The sequence below is a fragment of the Poromitra crassiceps genome (genome assembly GCF_964638095.1).
Source record: "Poromitra crassiceps genome assembly, chromosome: 6".
Classification (NCBI taxonomy): Eukaryota; Metazoa; Chordata; class Actinopteri; order Beryciformes; family Melamphaidae; genus Poromitra; species Poromitra crassiceps.
In genome coordinates this window covers 64,224,949-64,250,312 of record NC_139627.1, presented here as the reverse complement: position 1 = coordinate 64,250,312, position 25,364 = coordinate 64,224,949, and the positions used below count along the sequence as shown (strand labels likewise).

The 25,364-nt window shown below is 43.3% G+C and overlaps 2 protein-coding genes across 2 annotated transcripts; both read right to left on the bottom strand.

Annotated features, from left to right (window-relative positions):
- Positions 1–3: 3 nt before the first annotated feature.
- Positions 4–4,944, bottom strand: LOC310778032 (protein-L-isoaspartate(D-aspartate) O-methyltransferase-like; the record flags this gene model as incomplete). Its single annotated transcript, XM_083638347.1, has 5 exons — positions 4–89; positions 207–311; positions 1,385–1,416; positions 1,518–1,622; positions 4,776–4,944. Coding segments are annotated over 5 exons (497 nt in total), but the record flags the coding sequence as incomplete, so codon positions are not given.
- A 1,792-nt stretch (positions 4,945–6,736) lies between these two features.
- Positions 6,737–15,195, bottom strand: LOC310778368 (nucleoporin Nup43-like). The gene is made up of 8 exons (XM_083638770.1): positions 14,946–15,195; positions 12,642–12,764; positions 11,941–12,018; positions 9,940–10,102; positions 9,681–9,816; positions 8,344–8,495; positions 7,654–7,770; positions 6,737–7,163 (listed from the first exon to the last, which is right to left on the bottom strand). The coding sequence occupies exons 1-8, from the start codon at positions 15,063–15,065 to the stop codon at positions 6,937–6,939; spliced, it is 1,116 nt and encodes a 371-aa protein (XP_083494896.1). The 5' UTR covers positions 15,066–15,195; the 3' UTR covers positions 6,737–6,936.
- Between the last annotated feature and the right edge of the window lie 10,169 nt (positions 15,196–25,364).

Below are 25,364 nucleotides of genomic sequence, written 5' to 3'. Positions count from 1 at the left end.
CTGGGGTCGTCTTTCTTCACATTGTTTATGGAGTCATCTACCAGCTCTTTGATGTGATCGATTCCTATCACTTTCCCTCTGGGGCCTACCTGTAGGAGGAGGGGGGGGGGGGGGGGGGTGACAATCAGTCACATCAAATCAAACTGATCAAACTGGCGCGTCTCCGAGGAGCGATTGCGTTTGTTTACCCGTCATGTGTGGCTCACCATTCGTGCAAAGCAAGCGGACAGGATCCCACTGCCTGAGCCCACGTCCAGCGCCTTGGCCCCCTCGTACAGCTGGTCGTGTAGGAGCTCCAGGGCGTAGGCATGCTGGAGAGGAGGAGGGAACACCGACAAGACACCTGCATTACAGCCAGTCGCATCATTCATCTTCCAGCCAACACTAGACTCCCTGTTCACAGTGCTGACGGCCAAATAAGACTAAAGGCCTATGTCCACCGGCTGCGTTACGCCTCAAGCTGCCTGCACAGACCCACACCCATGCGGGATCCAACAAAAAATAAAACAGGTGTCTATTTTTTCGCGTACTGCGTATTGCCCATCTATTAACATGGGCGAGAGTCTGTTCCGGCAGTTGTACCAGATCCGCACCGCATCCTCTGTACATTGGGTTCAAGGCTGGAAAAAAGCTGATTTGGGTCACTGGTAATTGGCAATTGCAATTAGGGATGCAGCGATTTATTGGCCGTACATCGGTATTGGCCGATATTCGCCTTGTCGACAGCCGTCTGCCGATCGGCACATAAGATGACACTCACCGATGGCAGTGGCCGATGTTTATCTGTCGCATCAATTTTGCCCTGGCTAAATGTCCAATAGGCCCTTTTCACGGGGGCCATTTTGTGTTGAAAAGGCAGGGTAAACGCAGGTGCAAGCAAAACAGTAATGAGGGTTTCCAACTTCTATGATTGGAAGTTGGAAACTCATTACTGGTTTACTTGCACCTGCGTTTACCCTGCCTTTTCAACACAAAATGTCCCCAGTGAAAAGGGTTTATGTTCATTCAAAGATAATGAGATGAAGGGCTGAAGGACTTTAAAAAAGTTCAGTTATTTATTTATTTTTATAATGAAGATGTCTGTTTCCCGGTCAGGTATTGACATCGGCTATTGTCCAAATTGTTATTTTAGACATCTGTATCGGCCCAGAATTTCCCAATCGGTGCATCTCTAATTGAAATAGAGTAGGAAATCTAAATGAATAAGCGGTTGGCTTTAGGACCTAGGGGGAGAGAATGAGGTGTGTTTGTCCTACTTGGTGCTGCTGCTGTCTGTTTATCCACTGACTGATGGAATGGGAGCAGCAGGCTTAACAACATGACTGATGAGAGTAGGGATTCACAGGGTGCAGGAATGTCTGGAGAAGATGTTTGGAAGTCATACCATGTGCGGGGCGCTGATGGTTGCTTGATAGCCTTTAGGTGAAAAGAGAGGCACAGGTTAGGTGAGGACATCTCTGGGATTTCGGAGATTGATTCGCAGCGTGGTGCGAGGAGGACGGCCCGGGCGCACGTACCTATCGACTGCGGCGAGTCCATGTAAGGATTACACCTGGAGAAGTGGGCTCGGTCTGTGGCCAGCATGACTTCGTAGACCTTGTCGGACTTGATGATCCCATTTTCTGAGGAGGCACAAGAGAGAAGGTGTTGGATGGTGTTTGCTGATAGACTGAATACGTTTTTACACAAGGCTCCTCCATTTTGAACCGAGTGGTGTGTGCATCCACATGCACGGCACGGTATTACAGGGAAAGTTTAGGGGACGATAATCGTGGTTGCTCAATATCACGGTAAAACGGAATATTGTTACATCCCTAGTCAGCACAGCAAAGTGTGTAAAACAACAGAAACATACTAAAATATATGCAGCATGAAAATAAATAATATAAAGCAAGAAGTCAATTATGTGAAGTACCAGCCAATGTTTGTCACTTTTTTAACACTAGGCGCTTGATTCCTCCTGCGCCTGCCCGCCCTGCAGCTCGCCAAGCTGGCCTCACATCATTGATGATGACATCACTGATGACATCATCAGTCGGCATCGGTCCGAGCAATGGGTAATCATTATCAGTCTGATTTAGAGCTTTGCTCGAAACGTCACTTTTTGGGGTGTTTAAATAAAAAACACTGAAACTAGGAGCCCTTGCAGTGTGCGAGCTTTTTATTCATTTTTTAATCATTATCAGACAACATTTTCACATTGAGAGGAAACTAGGGATGCACGATATATCGGCAATCATATCGGTATCGGCCGATGTTAGTCATTTTTAAACATATCGGTATCGGTCCGATGTTGCAATGTTAATATCGGTTATCGGTATCAGCCAAATTCTTCACATTGAGATGAAATAATGCAGTAAATCTATGATTTATGGGCTTTTACAAATGTTTTTGAAATAAACAAATGCATTACTTTTTCAAATTCAGTGTTTACATGTGTTTTTCAGTATGTACAAAATTTTATTATCATAGAAATGTGTTTTTATACAGATCATATCGACATCGGTAAATATCGGTTATCGGCCATAACAGCAATGTTAATATCGGTTATCGGCATCGGCCAGAATTTTCATATCGGTGCATCCCTAGAGGAAACAATGCGGTAAATCTATGATACATGGGCTTTTCCAAATGTTTTGGAAATAAAGAAATGCGTTCGTTTTTACATGCATTTTTCAGTGCGTACAAAATTGTATTAAAACATTTGTTTTATACAGATCATATCGACATGGGTAAAATATCGGTTCTTATTATCAGTATCGGCCAAACTGTGCATAACATCGCTGCATCCGTCCGTAATGCAAACAGGATGTGCAAAGAGATCATTGGCTGCCCATATGTCCAGAGCCGTCAAGCCGTGCAGGAAGCTAACGCTCACAGACAGAAGCCTCGGTGTGTCGGCTAATCCTTCGTAACAGGTTCCACTGGCAGGCGGTGCCAACAAGACAGCCGGTGCTACTCTCATTACCGCCCCCCCCTAACCCTCACAGCCGGTGCTCCTCTCATTACCGCACCCCCTCACCCTCATGTGCTGCTTCAGGATCCATTACAAAACACTCACTTCCACATGGACACCCCGCTAGAGACGTCTGCAACATAATAATCACCCACACCTCTTTCTGCCCATTCACTATTTCTCTCACAAGTCAAAACTGACTGTGCAGGCCGGACTTTAATAGTTCATAATTAAGGGAAAAAAAACACTACTGATCGGTGGCCGCTGAGCAACTGAGTGTCCTAAACGAAGTGCTGGAGAAAGACTAAGAAACATAAGAAAGTCAGGGAGAATTAGCATGCGTCTGGTGTGTGACCTGCTTAAGACCAGCTTATGCTGCTAACTTAGGCTGTGCTCTGTTAAGAGTGTAAGTGGGTCAGTGAGTGTCCAGCACAGTGTTTCCTGTGTGTTCATTTTGCAGGAGTGGGCGATCAAGAGGAGCGTGATCATCACTGCATACAAACAATACAACCCATTACTTCCCCCCCAAAACCACAAACTAGTGTGGATGTTTAGGACTTATCTTAAGTAGCGGTAGCCAAATAACAGAAGTTTTAATTCTAAAATATATTATATTATTACATTAACAAACATAAGATAGGATGTCAAACTCGATTCAAACCTATCTCCAACCACCTTTACAAGAATAAACAAGAACAGGCAGAAATATTGAGCTCTTAAAAGGGTTATTATTATGATGATCATATTCTCTTGAATCTTTAGGCATTTCATATATTTGATCCTGCAGCACGTACAGCGCTATGCATACTGTCTGAGAGCTGTTCTCAAGCGCTCCTCATGCACAACATCAATTATATATTTGTTGTAATAACAATAATAATAATAAATGCTTGCAAGATTTCATCAGGCGAATTCAATACAGATCATATGCCAGTCATGCTCTTTTTCGTATTCCATTTAAAGCAAGTGGGTCAGTGCTGACTGCTGACCACAACCCAAAAAGCTTTTGGCAAAATGCTTGCAAACTTGAACTGCTGCGATGCGTCGCTGGACTAGTCTGCAGTGCACACTGCATATTAATAGGCCTATGTATTAGGTACTCGCTGCAGGAATCGGACTAGCGCACCCCAGCCTGCAGAAACCTTGTTGGGCAAAATAGCATCATTAGCAGAAGCACCAATGAGACAAATTCTACATGCAAGGGAGAAACATTTCAGCCAAGACTCGGAGGTTAACGTTAGAGCACAGCTTGCTTTTTATATTGTGGAACTCAGCCAGTCATACAAACAACAACAACTACCACTAGTATAGCAACACATTGTGTATGTTACGTCTGATCAACAGACGGGCCACCACGCATCTCCAGCTGACACTGACAGCGCCATGCATGTCTGGCACAGAGGCTAGTATCAATGAATGTGGGCAGGGCAGCTAACGTTAGCGACGCTGCTATCGCTAGCTACAACGACGCAATGACGCACATAGCCCCTCTATAGCTAGCAGGCTAAGCTAACCTGGCACATAATACAGTCCATGCCTAGCGCACAGTGAACCCGCACTGGTTGTTTTGTGCAGCCTGTGCGGGGTCTCTGCACCAGGTACTGTCACACACAAGGCTGTGTGGGGAAAGGGGGTGGAGAGGTAACGCGAGGTCAACAACAACATACCTGACATAGCTTAGCAACCCGCAAGCTAACACGCTAACGCGGGTGTATTTTAGCGGAGTGTGGCAAGGTTCCACACACACAGTCCAGATCGGGTTTAAAAAACATCGCACCTGCAGCAGAAAGCTGACAGAACATGCCGCTCGCTGACTTACTGCGGAGGTTGTTGACCAGCTCTGCGTGGCTGGCTCCTCCAGACTTCCAGGCCATGATGAAGCGGAGTAAGTAGACAGCAGCTGTCAGTGCCGCGCCTGCGCCGACTGTTTTCCCCACGAAGCTCACCACCTCCAGCGCCGACACCGGAGCGGATACGTCACCAGACATGCTTCTTCATCTCCAAAACACCGCCCTTTAGCTGCGTATAATACATACACACTACACATCTACTCAAGCGTCTTTTTCCCCCTCAAACATGGAATCTAGTCTCATTTAACTTTAAACCAATGGATAATTTGCACACTCAAAAGCCACCTAACCTAAGAGCTTAATCAGATTTGATTTGCCGCAGTCTGATGGTGGCCGCTAGGTGGCAAATGGAGAAATAGCAGCAGCAAGCCCTCCTATGGTTAGAAATAATTTTAAACAGGGTTGGGGAAGGTTACTTTACAAATGTAATCTGATGCCATTACAATTACCTGTTAAAAATGGTAATCGGTAATGTAATCCAAGTATCACAATATAAGTAACTGATTACTTTCTGTTACTTTTGAACACATTTCCTGACAGTCCGCATGTCTGGGAACGCCCATACAGGCTCTAGGAACGCCCACAATAGACGCTGGGTTAGCTGGCTCAGCCTTGCTGGGGGCGGGGTCAGGGTGGGGTAAATTCCCCCATTCTATCCATTCAGCAAAGTTAGAATTTAGCTGATAGCCTGCCCTCGGCAACAGCCACCCTGAAAAAACTTCCCCACTGACCTTGTATAGATCCAGACCTTATGTTTGTGTTATAGTATGTATTTTATGTTTTTGTATGATGTGATCATCTGTTCTTGAAATATGTACTGTGTGAAAACAAATGTCCTGCAGGACAAATAAAGCTATCTACGTATATATCTATCTATGACATCAAATACAAAGTAGGTAATAAGAAGAGTTCATCCCTGCAGAGCCACTTGGATGAATACTCACTCTAGGCACTATACAATAAATAGAATATACAATAAATGTACTTTAAATCGTAATCCTGCTAGTAATCCCAATTTTTACTAAATTAACTAATTTACTTTTTTCTGTAACTGTAATGGATTACAGTTACGTTTCCTTGGATCCTGATTACAGTAACCTGATTAGATATAATCATTTACTTCCCAAGCCTGATTTTAAATGATCCCCCCCCCCCCATCACTTAAAAGAATGTGTTCTAGTAGCAAGAAAGATTTGTGAGGATATATCTAATTTGTTTTGATTTATGCGCCTTTTTATATTTTAACTTTGCTCATTTGTTCTTATCAATGCACCATAATAACAGACAAGCGGTTACAGTAACGTGTGGTGTGGCTGGATGGAAAACACATTTACCTGCTTATGATCCTCAGCTATAGAGAAATGTCTCTTCCACACTAGCCAGGGGTTCCCAACCATTTTTGGCTTGGGACGTGCTGCACCACCCCACTTTTGACGTCACGAAAATATATTAGGGACCTCAGTCATAAAAAATTCCGGTACATCAGTAATATCATGACATCATCAAGTATACTGACTTTTTCCCTCAGAATTCTGACTTTAATCTCAGAATTCTGACATTAAAATCAGAATGCTGATTCTCCCCCCCCTTAAAATTCTAACATTAAACACATAATTCTGACTTTAATCTCAGAAGTTTTCTGACCGCCCCCCCCCCCTCAATTCAGTTTTTTCCATTTTTTTATCCAGAATTCTGACATTAAACTCAGCATTCTAACTTTATTTTCAATTCTGACTATATACTCAGAATCCTGACCTGATCTCAGAACTCAAACATTGTTAATCCTCTTTGGTAGTTTTAGATTGTGTGTGGTGTGTTAAAAAAAGAAAAAAAAAATCAGGGGACATATTTGAATATTCATGCACAGACATTTCTGCAAAGGCTTTGTTTTTAATTTCAAAACAACATTTAAATGATATCCTTACAAAAAATAAGTACTGTAGAGTTCAACGATTACAAAAAACATTAGCAACACTGAACCAAGTCTCACCCCAAGGCCACGGTGATCCACGACTTCCTTGAACGGCACGACAAAAGTGTAAATAAAAGTGTATTCAATATTCTTATGTGTCCCCTATCATCACTGGAGACATAAGAAAGCAAACCATTCGTGTTCTTTCTCTGCGCGCGCTAAACCGGGACCTGTTTGTTGACGAAAATAGCCTCTCCGTCAGTCCCGCAGACGAGACATTGTCCCAGGACGTCCAGGCTGTTGACGGACAGCGTGTGGCTGGGCAGCATGTGAGTGGTCTCCAGGCGGCCTTTACTGGAGTCCCCGCTGAGCCAGGGGCTGACCGTCTGGGTGCCACCGGCGGGGGCCATGGCACTGCGGGAGATCATGCTGTTGTTCCTGCCGCCTGGTAAACAAACGACAAAACGGCCGCCATTAACATTTAGTCATTAATTAGTAGTTAGTAATCAATTAATTTGCCATAGTAGTGTCATGGTGCAGCAGGCATTTCCCACCAATATAGTGCTTGACTACTACTTTATATATTAGGGCTGTGCAATAAAATCGATACAGCAATACATCACAATATTATTTTCCTCAATACTGTATCGATATTTCAGAAAGATATCGTGATATATCGCCATATCGATTTTTCGCACAGTCGTGTGTTTGTGTGTGTGTCAAATCCATGGCGGGCCAAAACAAACAGAGCGAGGGCCAAACTTGACCTGCAGACTCCAAGTTTGTCAGCCGTGCTTCAGGCTGTCAGTGACTGCAAAGGATTTGTAACCAAGTATTAAAAGTGACAATTTGATTTATGATGATGTTAGTTTGTCCAATTACTTTTGGTCCCTTAAAATGTACCGTAATTATGGTCACTTAAAATGTAGTCTTGCCTTGTAAGAAGGAGGATATGTCTGAGTGCGAGGACGTCTCCCAGTGCAGCAGCGAGCCGTCCTCGGAGCATGAGAACAGGTGGTCAGGGTTGGTGGGGTGGAAGTGCACCTCCCACACTGCAGAAAAACAAAGACAAACTTAGAAAACAAAGCCACATCGATACATACAAGGGAAATATCCAAGCTTTTTTCAAAATAAGTGTCCTAAAGTAACTCGACTGGGAGACTTGGTAGATTTGCCTGCCAAGATTTATTTTTTTATTTTTTCTGAACCCCCCCATTTCCTCCCCAATTGTAGTTGGCCAATTTTCCCCCCATGCTGCTCCACCCTCTGCCGATCTGGGGAGAGCCGTAGACTAGCACCATGCTTCCTCCGACACATGCCAGGCCAGCCGCTTCTTTTCACCCGACAGCGAGGACCTTCACCAGCAGGACGTAGCACATGGGGGGGGATCACACTATTCCCACCAGTTCGCGTTCCGCCCTGACCGACCAGAGGAGGCGCTAGTGCAGCAACAAGGACACACACCCTCAATCCGGCTTCCCACCCGCAGACACAGCCAGTCGTGCCTGTATGGACGCCCAACCGAGCCGAATGTAACACGGGTGCGCGAACCTGCGACCCTCATGTTCATAGGCAGGGAATCTACCGCTACACTAAGAATCATTTTTACTGGCCAAAAATCTCACTTTCAGCAGAGTGCGCCTCTATAAGCGAGAAAGGCGTGCTGCCCTGTCTCACGTCCCAGACGCAGAGCATGCCGTCCTGCCCTCCTGTGGCCACAATGTGCTGCTGGTTGGGGTGCCTGGCCACACAGTGCAGAGGGACTCTGTCCCCCGTCCTGGAAAGCAGAGAGGAACCACTTATTAGGACCGCTTGTCATCTAAATGTACTCGGGATGGGACGATCGCCTCAATCGACGATCGCCTTATTTCACGATACGATTCCATATGGGGCTCATGATTCAATACAGCCAGAGGTGGAATCCTACTCATGTCCAAGTTTAGTTACTTTAGTGAAAAATAACTCAAGTAAAAGTAATAGTCCAGGAAATTACTCAAGAGTAAAAAAGTAGCCTATTTAAAAGTACTAAAATAAAAGTACAGTACATTTGCATTACTTTAAAAATGTTTTACATTTTAATTATTTGCAGTGTTACCAAAGTTCTGTCTTGTCTTTCATACTGAACAGCTGGTTCAGATGCAGTCAGGGATGCTCAGTTTGGTGATTCTCTGTTTTGCCAGATGGCCTAGAGCTGCTAGCAGCAGCAATATCACCAGTGTTTCCCCTAACATTCTACAGGAAAAGAAAAGAGAAAAAAAATCCTGCTCTCCCCAAAATGTCAATAAACCTTTATGGCATATTATTACAATACAACAATACTGGTGTTGACAGTAATAGAAGATGCCAAATCATTCAAAACAATAAGCATTTTGCTTTTAGGAGCATTGTGCCAGCGTGCAGCGCTGTTCCAAAACGTGTCAACGTGTGTCGTTGCCTGGGAAACGCACATCCCATAATACAACTGTTCGCATCGCATCCCATAATAGTATGATGATACTTGGGATGCCATTGCCAACATAGATGCGAACAGGTTAGCTAAAAGTTTAGCGTTGCCAGCGAGGGCCCCCACCGTTGCGGTCGGGGTACGTTTACGAAATCCCTCCAGGCCTGAAAAATGTTCTAGGGGAAACACTGATCACAATCACATACATCCATTTAGCTATCAGCAGTGTCAAATTAAACAGAGATTTCTAAACTAATGTGACGATGGACAATTTGATCGTCTACTCCTGTCTGATTCAATTGAGCGCAATGTAATTTAATTGACCACTGCACTAACGAGCCACCAGTTTGGGGCGCCCTAAATGCGGAAGTAATTCTGGACCTGTTAGCGAGCAGTACCAGTGCTACTGTGCCGTTTTCAAAGTGCGGTGTGCAAAACAAACATTGACTCGGTGTACGTTAAAAAAACAAAAAACAAACTTGGATGCAACTTATTTGGTAAGAAGTGAGATGATCTTACAGGGAGAGGATCTGTGAGGCTGAATTGCTCTGCTGTCTGAAATCCCACAGCTTGAGTTGGCCGATGGAGTTGACCGTCAGAATCTCCGTCGTCCGCAGGAAAGTGACGGCATGAATGGTGCTGCTGTCAGCGTTCTCTAACGAAGATAAAAACACGTTCATGCAATGATACTCTTCAAATCATTCCAGAAGAGCAGTCACACGCCTGGAACTTTCATGCGCCGGTACAGGTCGACTAATGGCCGCTAATTCTTGCTCACCTATGATTGGACTCACTCCTTCCTGGTCGGCTCTGAAGAGGACGATCCTCCCGTCTTCGCCCACGGAGACGATGTCGGGACTGTTGCAGACCACGCCGGTGCAGGGGGCGTTGTCACACGGGTAGCAGTGTGCCCTCGCCCAGTGCTGAGACACAGAGAGCGTCTGCGGTGGAAGAGAGACAAGTCACTGCACGGGAAATGAGTTGATCCACTGGGATACATTAGAGTATGTAATATATATATCCATTCAAGGAGGGTTTTCTTCACTCTCTTTCAATGATTCCCACGTCTCCCTTGTGGACGTCGTGCACAATTGCAATTGTTTGGGGATCAGTTATACCTATTATCACGCTTGACTAGAAAGCTGGGAAATCAGGGTGATGGAATAAATGATCCAGTGTGAATGGTTCTAACATGAGATATTCACATGTATGAATACATGATCCAGTGTGAATGGATCTAACATGAGATATTCACATGTATGAATAAATGATCCAGTGTGAATGGTTCTAACATGAGATATTCACATGTATGAGGCTCAGTATGCATAGAGCTTACATGGGCTGTATCCAGATCAGCATATTCTGTAATATTGCCAACTCGTGTGTGTGTGTGTGTGTGTGTGTGTGTGTGTGTGTGTGTGTGTGTGTGAGAGAGAGAGACAGAGAGAGAGAGAATGCGTGTGTCTGTGTGTGTGAGAGAGACAGAGAGAGAGATAATGTGTGTGTGAGAGAGACAGAGAGACAGAGAGAATGTGTGTATGTGTGTGTGTGTGTGTGTGTGAGAGAGAAAGAGAGACAGAGATAGGGAGAGTTAGAATGTGTGTGTGTGTGTTAGTGCTGCACGATTAATCTAATCGCAATCGCGATGTCAGCACGTGCGATTACATAACGGCAAAAGTGTGCGATTATTATTATTTTTTCACGTCTTTTTGAGTGTGTGTGTGTGTGTGAGCCTCCTCTAAACTAACGTTGCACGCGACGCAGCAAACACACGTTTCTCTGCCATCACACTGGGCATCAACACTAGCGGGAGACTTCTCCCATGCACTCCCGCAAATAAGTAATGTTATGCGCAGCAAGGTTACATCTTACCGAGAGGGAGAGAGAGAGAACATCCATGATCGCTAACAGCGAGCTATGCTAATAACTAGCTAGCCGTTCAGAAACGCATGTAAACAGCCGTGTGATTAGTGAGAACGTCAGTAAAATAAGGAGAGAGCTGCAGGTGCTTATGCAGAACTAGTGTACGATTAAGTGCACAGTGGGTAATGACCCGCTGTGATGAAGAATATAGCGAGATTAACAAGGTTGATAGCAGCAAAACACTGTCGCAGCTACCATCAGCAGCACCTCCAGGCTTCAACTAGCCTGTCACATGACGCCTTCATGGTCCCTCGATAAAGTCTGCAGATGCACGTTACCTCGCCTCTCTCTCAAGAAGCGTCACGTGAGTGTGGCGTTTAAGGCCATCTGTCGCTACAAAATAAATAAACGGGGTGTATCATTGTATTAGTCTGAGCCATCTTCTATGTGCTGTTACACAGTGCAGTTTCTATTTTTCTGGTGTTTCTTTTTTACATGTTTGGGACAGGCAAATGTCTCAAAATGTTTTATTTTTTTGTAAAGATAATTTTATTTCAAATTCTTTTATTTATTCCGTTTTAATATATTTTAAATTGTAACATATTTCATGTATTTTAGTCTGCGATACGTGAAACCGTGGTATTTTTGTCCAAGGTTATCATACCGTCAAAAACTCATGCCGGCACATCCCTAGATACCTCTTATTATATCGCAATCACAATCGCAAATCGCAATATTGTCCACCATACTCGCTAATCGCACCTTTCCCCCAAACCGTGCAGCACTAGTGTGTGTGTGTGTGAGAGAGAGAGACACACACAGAAAGAGAGAGAGAATGTGTGTGTCGTGTGTGTGAGAGAGACAGAGTGTGTGTGTGAGAGAGAGAGCAGGGTTATAGGCAAGCAGATGAGTGTACCTGACTGTTTTGGTGATGGTGGAAGATGGTGACTGCTCCAGTTGACGATGCGGTGACGATTCTGTCTCGGTCCAGAAACTAGGAAAGATTGAAGGACATTTAATTTGCCACAAGCCTCACCCGAACACATGTGTGAGTGACGCTTATTAGTGATGCAAAATTCTGGGCTGATACCCATAACGATGTTTAAAATAACAATTTGAACGATAGCCGATACCGATACGTTTTTTTACGCCTTTTTTGACAGGGAAACAAAGAAATCTTCATTATAAACTGACATGCTTTAAAGTCTTGTGATCCCTTCATCACACTATCTTTGAATGAGCACAAATTCAGTCATACTGTCATATAATTATGAAACAAACAACAAATTGTGTGACCCAACTCATAGGCTAAATATCAATCGGTGAACAGTCGTTTTTTTTGCCGATAGCCGACTACAGTCAACAAGGCCGATACCGATATACAACACGTACTATTTCTCTGCAACAATGCAACCATGACAAATTCAGAAATCAAAGAAAGTCTTCTTTTTCTGTCACCAAATAAAAATAAGGTCACCAATAAATGCAGTAGGTGCTAATTTCATGCCACCAAGCACAGTTAAAGAAACTTAGTATAATGTCGTCAACTCCAAGAAGTATCTGACTCCATCAACTCCAATAAGTATCTTACTTCATCAACTCCAATAAGTGTCTTACTTGAAGATCGAGCACATCTCCGTCGTGCTTGTGCTCACATAATAGCTGAAGATCGCCTTCAAATTCATCGTCCATGCCAGAGAGCCCATGATCCCCGATAGACCAAATGGAAATCTTGTTGTCCTGCAAGAGATATTAACATAGATATTATATTACTATAGATGGGTCACCGCAAGCGCCGCCAATTCTAACAAATGGTAGCAGCAAGTCTCCTGAATGGGCGTGGTCAACCATTGACTCAGACCTGCCGAAAGGGTCCTAAGTGGGCGTGTCCGTGGGAAACCATTGGCAAAACCCACCTGACAAAATGACAGGAAGTGAGTTGAAGTTGGGCCGTCTTGCTTGAATCCCATCGTCTTTGATATTAACAGCGTCCGTCAGCTAGCTGGGTATGGAGGGTGAACCTTAGCTGAACTTAAGTCAGCTCAAATCTGACTTTGTTATTCTATTGGTATTGGAGAAATGTATATTTTTGGTGACTTCGGTCTAGGGCTGCACGATTTATCGTATTTTCATCGTCATCGCGATATGAAAATGCGCGATGAACACATCGCAAAAGTCAGGTGTTATCGCAAAAAAATAATAATAATATATATATTTTTTTTTTACAGTGCACCTGAACGCAACATGCAAGATACCGGCTGAATAAGTGTCCAAATGTTCATGTCATTCTGGCCAATACTCCACTTCTGTTATAACATTTCAGTCTGGAATATGGAATATCTTTCAATAATCGTTATGACTAAAAGGCTAAAAGTAATCTCATGTGTAAGAAATGACTGTTCTACATTGAAGTAAAAATGTAAATAATTAACTTGTTGGTTTTGGATTTTTTTTAGTTTCAAGAGTGCATTTTTGTTCGTATGACGCTCAACACAGGCTTTGAGAATCCTGTGCCACTTACTGATACGTATGCTTAAATTAACACACTCATATTGCAAAATGAATTTAGGCCCTCACTGTAATACTTCAGAAGTTGAATTTGAAGTTCAGCATTAATACATTTGTCATTTTTTGTTTTAGATTTACCTTTGTGTGTTATTGCAATATAAAATTACATAATTGAGAATCGATTCTAGATTCTGGAATTCTAGAATCGTTGGAATCGAGAATCGATTCTGGAATCGGATCGTGACCCCAGGAATCGGAATCGGATCGGATCGTGGCTTAGCCGGGTCTGGAGCACCCCTACCCATTAATATTTTTGTTTATAGCTTTTATTTATTTATCGCAGGTCATATCGTCATCGCAATATTGAACAGTGTTATCGCACATCGCAGCTTTTCCTCATATCGTGCAGCCCTACTTCGGTCTAATGATTTATGACATTGACCAAATATTATTGTGTCAGTCTCTAATTTGTCACCAGGAATGTAGTGGCTATACCAGATTTGGGATTTTGATGGTAAAACAATATTAGATGCAGGGACTTATCGTTGAGTGAAAACGTCAAGTGGTTGATGATGACTATTTTACTTAGCCAGCAGTGCTACTCCACTAACATTATACTGTTACATGAGGTTGCATCAAACTGACAATGAAAACTAACTTAACTGTGTATCAGCAAACGTAACGTGTATACACCTCATAAGAAGACTCTGTTTATGATATTTCATGAAACATTTAGAATCTTCTGGTAACATTAACATAATATTTATTCAGCATTCACGAATCACAAAGCAACACTTCTGGAATGACAGGCGAGCCTATTTTAAAAGTGTAACTTTTACTCAATCCAACATGTTCTACACCAGGGGGTTTCAAAGTGGGAGGCGAGCCTCCAAGCAGTTTCAGGGGAGGCTCAGTGAATGAAAGTGAAAAGTAGTCATCAAAGGAAGAACACATAGCATAGCCTAACTGTGTGTCATTTGGTAAAAGAGACCATAGATAGTTTTAGGGAATTTGACAGTTTTTCCCAGAGTCGGATACATGCCTTCAGACAGAACTTATTATCTGTCTGAATTAGCTTATTAGCTGAACGGCAGGAAGTAACACAGGTGCAAGGCAGCAGAATGAGGGTTTCCAACTTCCAATCCATTTTGGTGACCCAGTCGCGGGGCCCTCGTTACTGTTTTGCTTGCACCTGTGTTACTTCCTGCATGCTAAATGGGATCAAAATAAACACAATCGTAATGCCATAGGCATCCAGGAATTGAGCGAGGGAGGCACCTTTTTACAAGCGTTGTCTGGGGGGGGGGGAGGCCCACAGTCTCAGACTTTGACACAGCATGTAGCTACATTTGCCAAACAGCAGATTGAGTCAGAATTGGACAGATTCTTTGGGCTCAAGCCTGACTCGCTCACCTCGTTGTCCCATGAACCAGCAGCAAAGACATCTGCTTGCTGCAGAGCGGCAGACGACACTGGCCTCCATCTCGTCTTGCTGATTTTCTGGGACACGTATTTGGCATTTGTGCCCTCCATGGAAACACACACACACTTTCTCTCTTCTTCTTCTTCTTCTGTTTGGTTTTTTCACACTTTCTCTCACTTCAAGAAGGCGTTTTTAGCATTAGCTTAGCATACATGAGCATCACTAGTAGCACTAAACCCGCCGCCACTACACAAGTACGGCAGCCCAGTGAAGTCAAATCACCACCACACCACTGGACTTTTCCCACAGCGAAAATTAGCTCTCCACTCCGCCTAGCGGCCACCACCACCTTTTTCTAAACACACGTTTTACTGACCCTTGCAAATCACTTCATTTCTTCTCGAAGCAAATTGTTTTGATGACATTTAACGTTACAACCTGTCCAGTGGCGGCGTGGATATGTTTCTTACTAAGTGTTTCCACGTTATTATTGGCAGCAATTTGCGCTCGAAAGGTCAAAGAAGCGAGAAATATTCAAGTAGGAACCTTTGGGCAGGCGGGCGAAGGGGGAGCATAATATTAAACGGACAGCACTGATTTTGTTCAGACCGGAAGTTGTATCAAGAATGTGTGTCGGCAACTCTGCATCCCCTCAACGCGAGACTCATCAGTCATTCTACTCTGCAACTAACCTCAGGAGGCTAAGTTGATTCTGGTAAAAGATTAGTTACTACTTATAATATTTATCCAGTATTAACACTGTCTCCTCAGTTTATATAACACTAGGCATAGTGAGCAGTGTTGGGGGTAACTCATTACAAAAGTAACATATTACATGTAATATATTACTTTTAGCAGTAACTCAGTAATATAACTTATTACTTATAGGATTTCAGTAATATACCAGTTACTTTGAGTTACAATTTTTTTATCAAAGCATATATAAAAAAAAGATACAATCATTTCCTAATCAAACTGTGTTTTTAGGCAAATAACCACTATAGATGACAATAACAAAGAAAAAGAATAACATTTAGAATTGTGGATTGTTTAAACTTTACACTGACTTCAAGATGGTTGAAATTATTTTTCGGGATGGTTCCGGGGCGTCGATTGTCATTCTGTTGCTGCTGTTGTTTTGGTGAAAGTAATGCAAAAGTAGTGTAATAAGTAACGAGTTACTCTACACACAGACAATAATATTGTAAAGTAACTTATTACTTTCAAATGAAAGTAACTAGTAATATGTAGGATATTACATTTTGAAAGTAACTTGCCCAACAGTGGTAGTGAGTAGCCTACTACAGTGTATATCACCCACTTTCCCTGTGACTGTCTCCTCACTTTCCAGTCAGATAACCACTGCTCAACAAAGCAATATGTCAAACTCCCACTTCACCAGTTAACTGATGCTGATCAGCTACAAGGTAAGTGATGGGGGAAGCAAGAGTATCTGTTCTCAGACTTGACCAGCAGAGGGCACGCTTTCTCTAGATAAAAGGAAGACTTCATCATACCAGAAGAGCTGACCAGATAGATACATCTTGTATGTTGTAGAAAACTGACTTTATGACTCTTGATGGTTGCAAAGTGGTGTTCAAGCTGATTAAATCAGATGTCAGAAGACCACAGACATGTTTCCCCACTGTCTTTATTTGGTCTAAGTTGTGTTTTTTAAAAGCTTTTAACCTGACAAAAACACAAATAAAAGGAGCGGGCATTAGCGTCAAACTTCACATGCTAGAATTACAAGCAATAGAGTCCCACAGGGATGATGTGTTTTTGTAGGCTTAACCAGAAATCACCGCCATGTTGCTTCTAAGGGGGAAAAGGCTATGCGGTTTTAGAATGGGGATGTCGCTTAAATGCATCGTCTGTGGTTAACAAAAGTTTATGGGTGTGGTCATTTGTGTTCAGCAAGATAATCTTCACATGACGCGTGGGCCACTTATAGAGACAGTCGGCATGTCTGGGAACGCCCACAAAATGTTATATGGCTGGCGCGCGAGTGGGGTAAAACCACCCATATATCAATAGGCTGACTCACCAAAGGACGGTGCTGCGGCTCTAAACTACAGGTTTGGGGGTTCTAGAGCAGAACACAAGACGTCTGCTCAGATGTGCGTTTAGTGCGGTGGTTAAATCCCCGATCATGTCTGCCTGGACTGGGCTATCAGCTAAATTCTAACTTTGCTGAATGGATAGAACGGGGGATTTACCCCACCCTGACCACGCCCCCAGCCAGGCTGAACCAGCTAACCCAGCGTCTATCGTGGGCGTTCCTAGAGCCTGTATGGGCGTTCCCAGACATGCAGACTGTCTCTATGACTTTTGTTTTGAAACGTAAATGTGTTTTTTTTACGTGTTTTTCAGTAAAAGTTTCAAGTCATAAAAGTGGCCCACGTGTGTGAAGTTGATCTTGCTGAACACAAATGACCACGCCCATAAACTTTTGTTAACCACAGACCTTATTTGATGCATTTAAGTGAAATCCCCATGTTAAATCCCCATAGACTTTTCCCCTGACGAACCCAAGTGCTACTTCCTGACTCATTACTGCCGTGCTCTACACATGTATACGAGTTGTTTACAATTTAAAAACTGCGACAGTTCACACAACTTTAACACAACATTATACATCAAACTCTTGAGCTAATTCTGCTCTCACTCAGAATGTCAAAATATAAGCGATGTGATGTATACTTTTTTGAGATATTAACGTTTGTTTGGCACAACTCACACCAGTTAACTGCCGCAGGGCTTTGTATTTTTGGGTGGCAGTGACATCACGCTGATTCGTCCTATAGAACAGCAAGATGGCTTTCCATTTTCATTAGCAGTACAACTGACAGAGATATCACTGGATAAAGTTCCGAGTCACTGGTAACCTCTAGTCACAGGTCACATGATAAAGTCCTGGGTCACTGGTAACCTCTAGTCACAGGTCACATGATAAAGTTCTGGGTCACTGGTAACCTCTAGTCACAGGCCACATGATAAAGTCCTGGGTCACTGGTAACCTCTAGTCACAGGTCACATGATAAAGTCCTGGGTCACTGGTAACCTCTAGTCACAGGTCACATGATAAAGTCCTGGGTCACTGGTAACCTCTAGTCACAGGTCACATGACCTCTAATTACAGATAGGTCACATGAGAACATCTTTAGTTTGGGTAAGCTCTTCAGTGCATACCATTTCTCACTTGGGGAAAAATTCAAGTGCTGCGAGGAGCACTTGAAGGTAGCATTTACAACTTCAGAGCTCGCAAGGAGAAAGCAAGGAGTGTCAATTTCCGTTCCCTCTATAAACGACCGTAAGCTCCAAAACATCTGACTGCACTTATATTCTATTGTACCTGTTGAGGAACTACAGCAGTGTATTTATCTGAACTACAGCAGTGTATTTATCTGAACTACAGCAGTCTATTTATCTGAACTACAGCAGTGTATTTATCTGGCATTTCTCTTTGACTTCAGGTCCAGACGAGACTGAACGAGTCCTTTTTCAAGCCGAGGGGAGAGGGCCAGTCGCCCAGAGCGCCCCCTACTGATGACAGTCACACAGAGCAGGGAGAAGAACAGCAGGAAGAGACACTGAGCTGTTTATTACCATACAGTCAGGGCTGTCAAACATACGGCCGGGGAACAGAACCGGCCCGCCAGAGGGTCCAATCCGGCCCACAGGATGACTTTGCAAAGTGTAAAAATTGCACTGAGAAGTCCTTCCCCAGGGGTGCATGCTCTGCTCTCACCCTGGTTCTTCCTCCTCAACACAAATGACTTTACCTCAGGGGACCCGTCTGTCAAACTCCTGAAGTTTGCAGATGATACAACGGTCATCAGCCTCATCTGAGACGGCGACAAGTCTGCATACAGATCTCGGGAGGTTAAACAGCTGGCCCTTTGGTGCGGTCAGAACAACCTGGAGCTGAACAAGCTCAAAACTGTAGAGATGATAGTGGACTTCAGAAAGAGCTCTCCAGCACTGCCCCCCCCCCCACCCCCCCCCCTCACCATATCCAACAGCACCATGTCTACTGTCTATGGTGGAATCCTATAAGTTCATGGGTACCACTATCTCCCAGGACCTCAAGTGGGAGGCCAACCATAGACACCGTCATCAGGAAGGCTCACTTCCGACGCCAGCTCAGGAAGTACAAACTGGCTCAGGAGCTGCTGATACAGTTCTACACTGCCATCATCCAGTCTGTCTGGTTTGGCTCTGCCACCAAACAGGACAAGCGCAGACTTCAACGGACAGTCAGGACCACAGAGAAGATCATTGGTGCCAACCTGCCCTCCATCCCAGACTTGTACTCCTCCAGAGTCAAGAAAAGCGCAGGAAAGATCATCACTGACCCATCTCACCATGGACATGATCTGTTTGAACTCCTCTCCTCCGGCAGGCGCTAGAGAGCACTGTGTACGCCAAAACCACCAGACACAAAAACAGCTTCTACCCACAAACCATCACTCTGATGAACACTTAAACCAGCAACTTGATCACCTAGCTTACGCTTAGTGTGGAATAACTAACTGTTACTGTGTTAAATTACTGTGCACACACTCACTGTGGAGAGCCAAAGCGAACGTCACTTGCTGCTTCAGCATGCGTACCAGAGACTTTCATCCGACATTTATTTTCCCATAGACATTACGTAAAATGCTTATAAAAATAGTTTTACTTGTTCAAACCAAACGGTTCAGCTATATTTAGAAACAGGAGAGACCACAGAATATTTCACTAAGACCAAAACGTAAACAAATAGCAGATTTAAAGGAAATATCTTTTCAATGTTTGTTTTAATCCGAGTGAAATGTTCTATGGTCTCTCCGGATTCTAAATATAGCTGAACCGTTTGGTTTTACCAAGTAAAACTATTTTTATAAGCATTTTATGAAATGTCTATGGAAAATAAAACGGCGGAGGAAATCCCTTGGTACGCATGCTGAAGCAGGAAGTGACGTTCACTTTGGCTCTCTATTTGATGTATGCTTTTCTGGGAAATAACTGCAATACCTGACTCAAAGCCTCCTTCACATTGAACGACATATAATGTTTTTTTTCTGAAACATCTCTATTTAAACTTCTTTACAATGTCCACTTTGTTCATGTTGAACAGCATATAATCTTGCAATTCTTCTTCTTCTTCTTATGATTCTTCTACTTCTCCAATTTGATGCACTTGTGAAGGCTAAGAGGTAGCAGGTTTCAGGAGCAACTTAAATATTAAGTAGCCTATTCATGTTTTCTGTATTCATCACTAAATGGTCAAATATTTTCATTACCCTTGACTATAGAGGATTTCACAGAAGTCAATTTAATGCAGTTACAGACAGTAGATTTGACCATTTGTTTGATAGGCCTGTGGTAACTGAGATAACCCTGTGTGAAAACATGTTCTTATAATGTACCTGTAATTCTTTACACTAAAAGAAACAGCTAAATGTGTAGGTGTTGTTATTGATAGGTTATTATGCAAAAATGAGTTACACACCCCAGCACACACAGGGATGGAAATGAACGATTCTGGACACTAATGTAATGTAGTCGGGTTATTTGGCTGGTATTTACTTCCTATTTCTAACAGAAACCATTCAAAGTCTGGAATATGAGGACAGCTTTTCAATAGCTTGGATTTAAAACCCAAGTCACATTTGGCCCGTTGCTGCAGGAGCTCATTCTGAACTTTATCCATGAAAGGTAAGTGCATTTGAAGAGGAAGTAGTGATGTTAACACTGTAGATCACACATGGGCAAAATGCAGCCCCAGGGCCGGACCTGGCCCCCCGACCATCTCAATCCAGCCCCCGAGGTCCTCAAAGAAAAACTCAATAAAAGGCAGAATTATGTTAATAAGTCTCATCTGCTACAGCCATTGGATTTGCATCACTATTATATCGAGAGTTTAACGAGAAATTACCAATCACAACGGGAGAGAAGGTTAAAAATAGGGAGACTCCCGCGAAAATCAGGAGTGTTGGCAGGTATAATCTCCAATGTGTGGCCCTTCGCTTACTTGATGTAAGTCAGTCTGGCCATCAGGGGGAAAAAGTGGCCCACCCCTGGTGTAGACCTAAACTGATCCTTTATGATCTGTAGGGATCACTTTCAATAAGAATGAACCGTCTCATAGGAACACAAAAAGGAGACAGTAATCTCTCATTAGAAAGAAAGTAGGGAACTTCTATGTCCCCAAATGAACTGCCAGGAAAAATACATCCCTCATCAATTTCCTAATTGTATGGATGCCAATGAGGTTATGCATTTGTTGGGAAGTTGTTAAACATTTCAAACTGAAGTTCTCTATAATGTTGTGGGCGCTTGCAAGTGTGTTTGTTCACAAGTTACTCAATGCCAGCTTTTGATTGTTATCAGAAAATGTCAAATTAACTTTAGCTTAGTCTGTTCCAGGAAGAAAAGAAAAGGTAAAATAAATATTTCTGTATGAATATGACTCCTTTATCAATTCTAGTTACTTATTGTAACAGAATGGCATTTCATTTACTGCAGAACCGCCGGATATTACTGGCTTTGAATCATAAACACCGCTTTGCCATAGAACCCAATGAAGTTAAAGGTTGAGTCACCGACACAATGCTTTAAATTCATGCAAACATTTATTTTATAAAATATAAAAACACAACAACATCTAAATACAATACAATATAATATATCTTCTCATCGCTTCTTCTGCCAGACTCCCCGCATCTCTCCAATCTTCTTGGCGTCGTTGTAGGCCTTGCGCATCCATGTCGGCCTGCTTGTCATTTTCGTCCTCTTGGGCTTATTCACTGTAATAAGAATAAAATAATTGATTGGATTATTAATAGAGCGCTTTTCAAGGCACCCAAATTGCTTTACATATCATGGTGTGTGTGTGTCTGTGTGTGTGTGTGTGTGTGTGTGTGTGTGTGTGTGTGTGTGTGTGTGTGTGTGTGTGTGTGTGTTTGTGTGTGTATGTTGTTATTTAGCCTTTCTGATGCTATTGCCTGGTTAAGTCAAGTCAAGTCAAGTTTATTTATATAGCCCTAATTCACAGGCATGTCTCAGAGGGCTTCACAGAAAGTATGTCTAGCTAATTCTAGCTGACACAACAGTAACAAGAATATACAGAATAAAGATAACATTTGAACAATTGATAATATAGAAAATATAGAAATGAAGGGAGAGCAGAGGAGAGAGCAGGAGAAGGGAGAAGAGCAGGGGGAATGTGAGGTGCCATGCTTTAAGTAGTGGCGAAATATTGGAGGGGATAGAGTGGGTGCCATGCTTTGGAGTAGAATGTGTACTATGCTTTAGAGTAGTGGGGGAAGGGGGAAAGAGGAAGAAACACCGGGAAGAGGAGAAAGCAGGAGAGTGGAGGAGGGAGGGAGAGCGGGGGGATGCGAGGGAGGAGAGGGGGGAGGTGGGGAGAAAATAGGAAATGTGGAGGAGGAGAGAACAGAGAAGGAGAGATGAGGGTGCAGGGGAGGGAGAGCCAGGGTAGAGAAGCAGGGGGAGTGTGAGGGAGGGAGGAGGCGGGGAGAAAACGGGAAACGTCAGCAAACGTGGTTTGGTACATATAGTGGCTACTTAGTGTGAAAAGTTTGGGAAGCCCTGCTCTAATACATAGCTAGTTAAAAGGTCAAATGTCAAATATCTATTATCATCATACCCAGGGTTGGTTTAATACATAGCTAGTTAAAAGGTCAAGTCAAGTTTATTTGTAGAGCCCTAATTCACAAGCATGTCCCAGAGGGCTTCACAGAAAATATGTCTAGCTAATTCTAGCTGACACAACAGTAGCAAATTACAGTAGTAACCATAACACATTGAACAATTGATAGAGAAATATAGAAAATATAGAAATATAGGAGAGAGCGGCGGAGAGAGCAGGAGAAGGGAGGGAGAGCAGGGGGAACGTGAGAGAGGGGAGAGCAGGAAAGTGATGAGGTGGGGAGGGAATGGGAAATGTTGGAAATATCTAAATCATCATACCCAGGGTTGGTTTGGCCCGTTGGATCTGGAGGAGCGGGTGGTGACGGGGCTGCTCGGGAGGAGGGTGCCAGGGGGAGGAGCCATGGGTGCGTTGGGGGGCGGAGCCTGCTGGTTGTTGAGCAGAGAATGTGGAGAGAGAGAGAGAGAGAAAACACTTAGGGGTTAAACATGACATGACTTTACAATTGTCCTACAAGGAGCTTTCTCCACTCTGCCAGAGCAACATGGAACAGCCTTCTTCCCCCCGCGGCTGTTGGAGACATTACATCAAGCAGTGTTCATGCCTTCAAGAAGAGACGGATAGAAGTCCTTGAGTTTTAGGGTCCGGTGCTGAGGAGGTGTTTGTTCAATCATACTTAAATCAGCCTCACATATATTTATGAGTAGCTGCAGATCAATGCTAGACTCTCTCAATGTTGTTCATGAAGCCTGTATCTGTAATAGCATAATAAAAAAAGAAAAGAAAAAGGAGTGTGTAATTGAGGTGTGTGTGTGTGTGTGTGAGAGAGAGAGAGAGAGAGGGGGGGGGGGGGTATCCTCCACTGATGTGTATTACCCACCTGTCACTTGACTGGCTCTGTCACCGGGCCAGGACGCAGCTGCCTCTGTTGGCCAATGAACCTAAGATAAGATCAGATTAGATCAGATAAGGTAAGGTATGATCAGATAAGATAAGATAAGATAAGATCAGATCAGATCAGATAAGGTAACATATGACCAGATAAGGTAAGGTATGATCAGATAAGATAAGATAAGATAAGATCAGATAAGATCAGATCAGATCAGGTAACATATGACCAGATAAGGTAAGGTATAATCAGATAAGATAAGATATGATCAGATAAGGTAACATATGACCAGATAAGGTAAGGTATGATCAGATAAGATAAGATACGATCAGATAAGATACGAGCAGATAAGATAAGATATGATCAGATAAGATAAGATTGACTTGATTAATCCCACACACTTGTTACAGCAGCTCAATATACAGGTATAGCCTACAACAGTGGTTCCCAAAGTGGGGGTCGGGACACCGATTGTGTGAAATTAGCCTATAGAATGTGTGAACTACAGAATATGTGAAATACAATTTAAAAATTAGTTATTACACATTATTGGCCTACAAGACAGGAGTGAAAGAGTGACAACAAAATTAAAGTTGAAAAAATAAACAAGATATAGACTATATACTATATGAACACTAAACTTGTGGCCACTAAAGTTTCACATTATGAAATGAAAGATTGCACAGTATAAGATGAATAAATATGATGATAAATAAGACATCATATAAACCTGAGATAAAGTTCAAAGTAGCTAGCAGCAAGTGATGAGTCATTTTAATAGGCCTACTAGGCTCATATTGAGATCCAACAACAGTGCCTACCTTTGTTAGGATCACCACCACATCGTCTTCCAGAAGGCAGGACCGTGGGCGCAGGTCTTCTCCTCCAGCCAGCCGATGGGCTTTCAACCTGGCCCCCAATGCAAAGATGAGAGGTTTCTGGAAAACAACGGTTAGAGAATTATCCCCTGGTTCATTTCCTTCATACAGCTGGAAAATGTCTATTCAATTCTAAAAGCCGCCTCCTGACATTGCTGCACATAAGATCCATAAATATAGTGCAGTCACTTAAAGTCATGCATTGAGCAGTCACTGCTTGATACAGGCTTCCCACACCTTCAATGACTTCTCAAGGACTTTCCAGGCCCAATTCCCTCAAATTCAAGGACCTGACATGACATAGTTTGAGACATGGACCAAGGTTCATTATAGCCTACTGTTACAAATGAGAACAGCTTTACAGAAGCACAGACAACGACTATAGGCTATAAAAAAGAGAGGGGTGCAGACTTCTCAACTGTGTTGTTACACCTCATAAAAAATGAATTGATTCTTGCACAAATATAGCCTACATTCAGGGTTCTTACAGCTTTTATGGATGGAATTAGTGAAAATAAATGGCCCCCCTTTTTGCTGGGGACCCCCTGGAACCGCCTCAAGGATCCCAGACCCCACTTTGAGAACTACTGACTGACTTCGCCTGCATGCACTCCATGTGAAGCCTTCAATGGGGCTGGTTAGCAGCTAGGCTACATGTCACACACTGACATCATGGGCTCCGGATGATTGACATGATGATGATGTCACTAAAGCCAGCTCCGTTCCGAGTCCGACCCGGTGTCATGCCGAGTTTTGCACCCCCGCCGAGAATTGCACCCCCACCATATTTTGGGGCTGTTTTAACTTAAAAACAGGGATGCAAATCTCGGCAGGTACAAACCGCCGAGATGTGCACCCCCCTCCATAAAGCCAGGAGAGATCCCTCTCGAGGTCCTCTGTACCCGGATTTTAAGCACCAAAGTCGGCTTCCATGAGCCAGAAGAGAGCCCCAACTAGCATGGAAGTCACCGGTCCGCCTCCT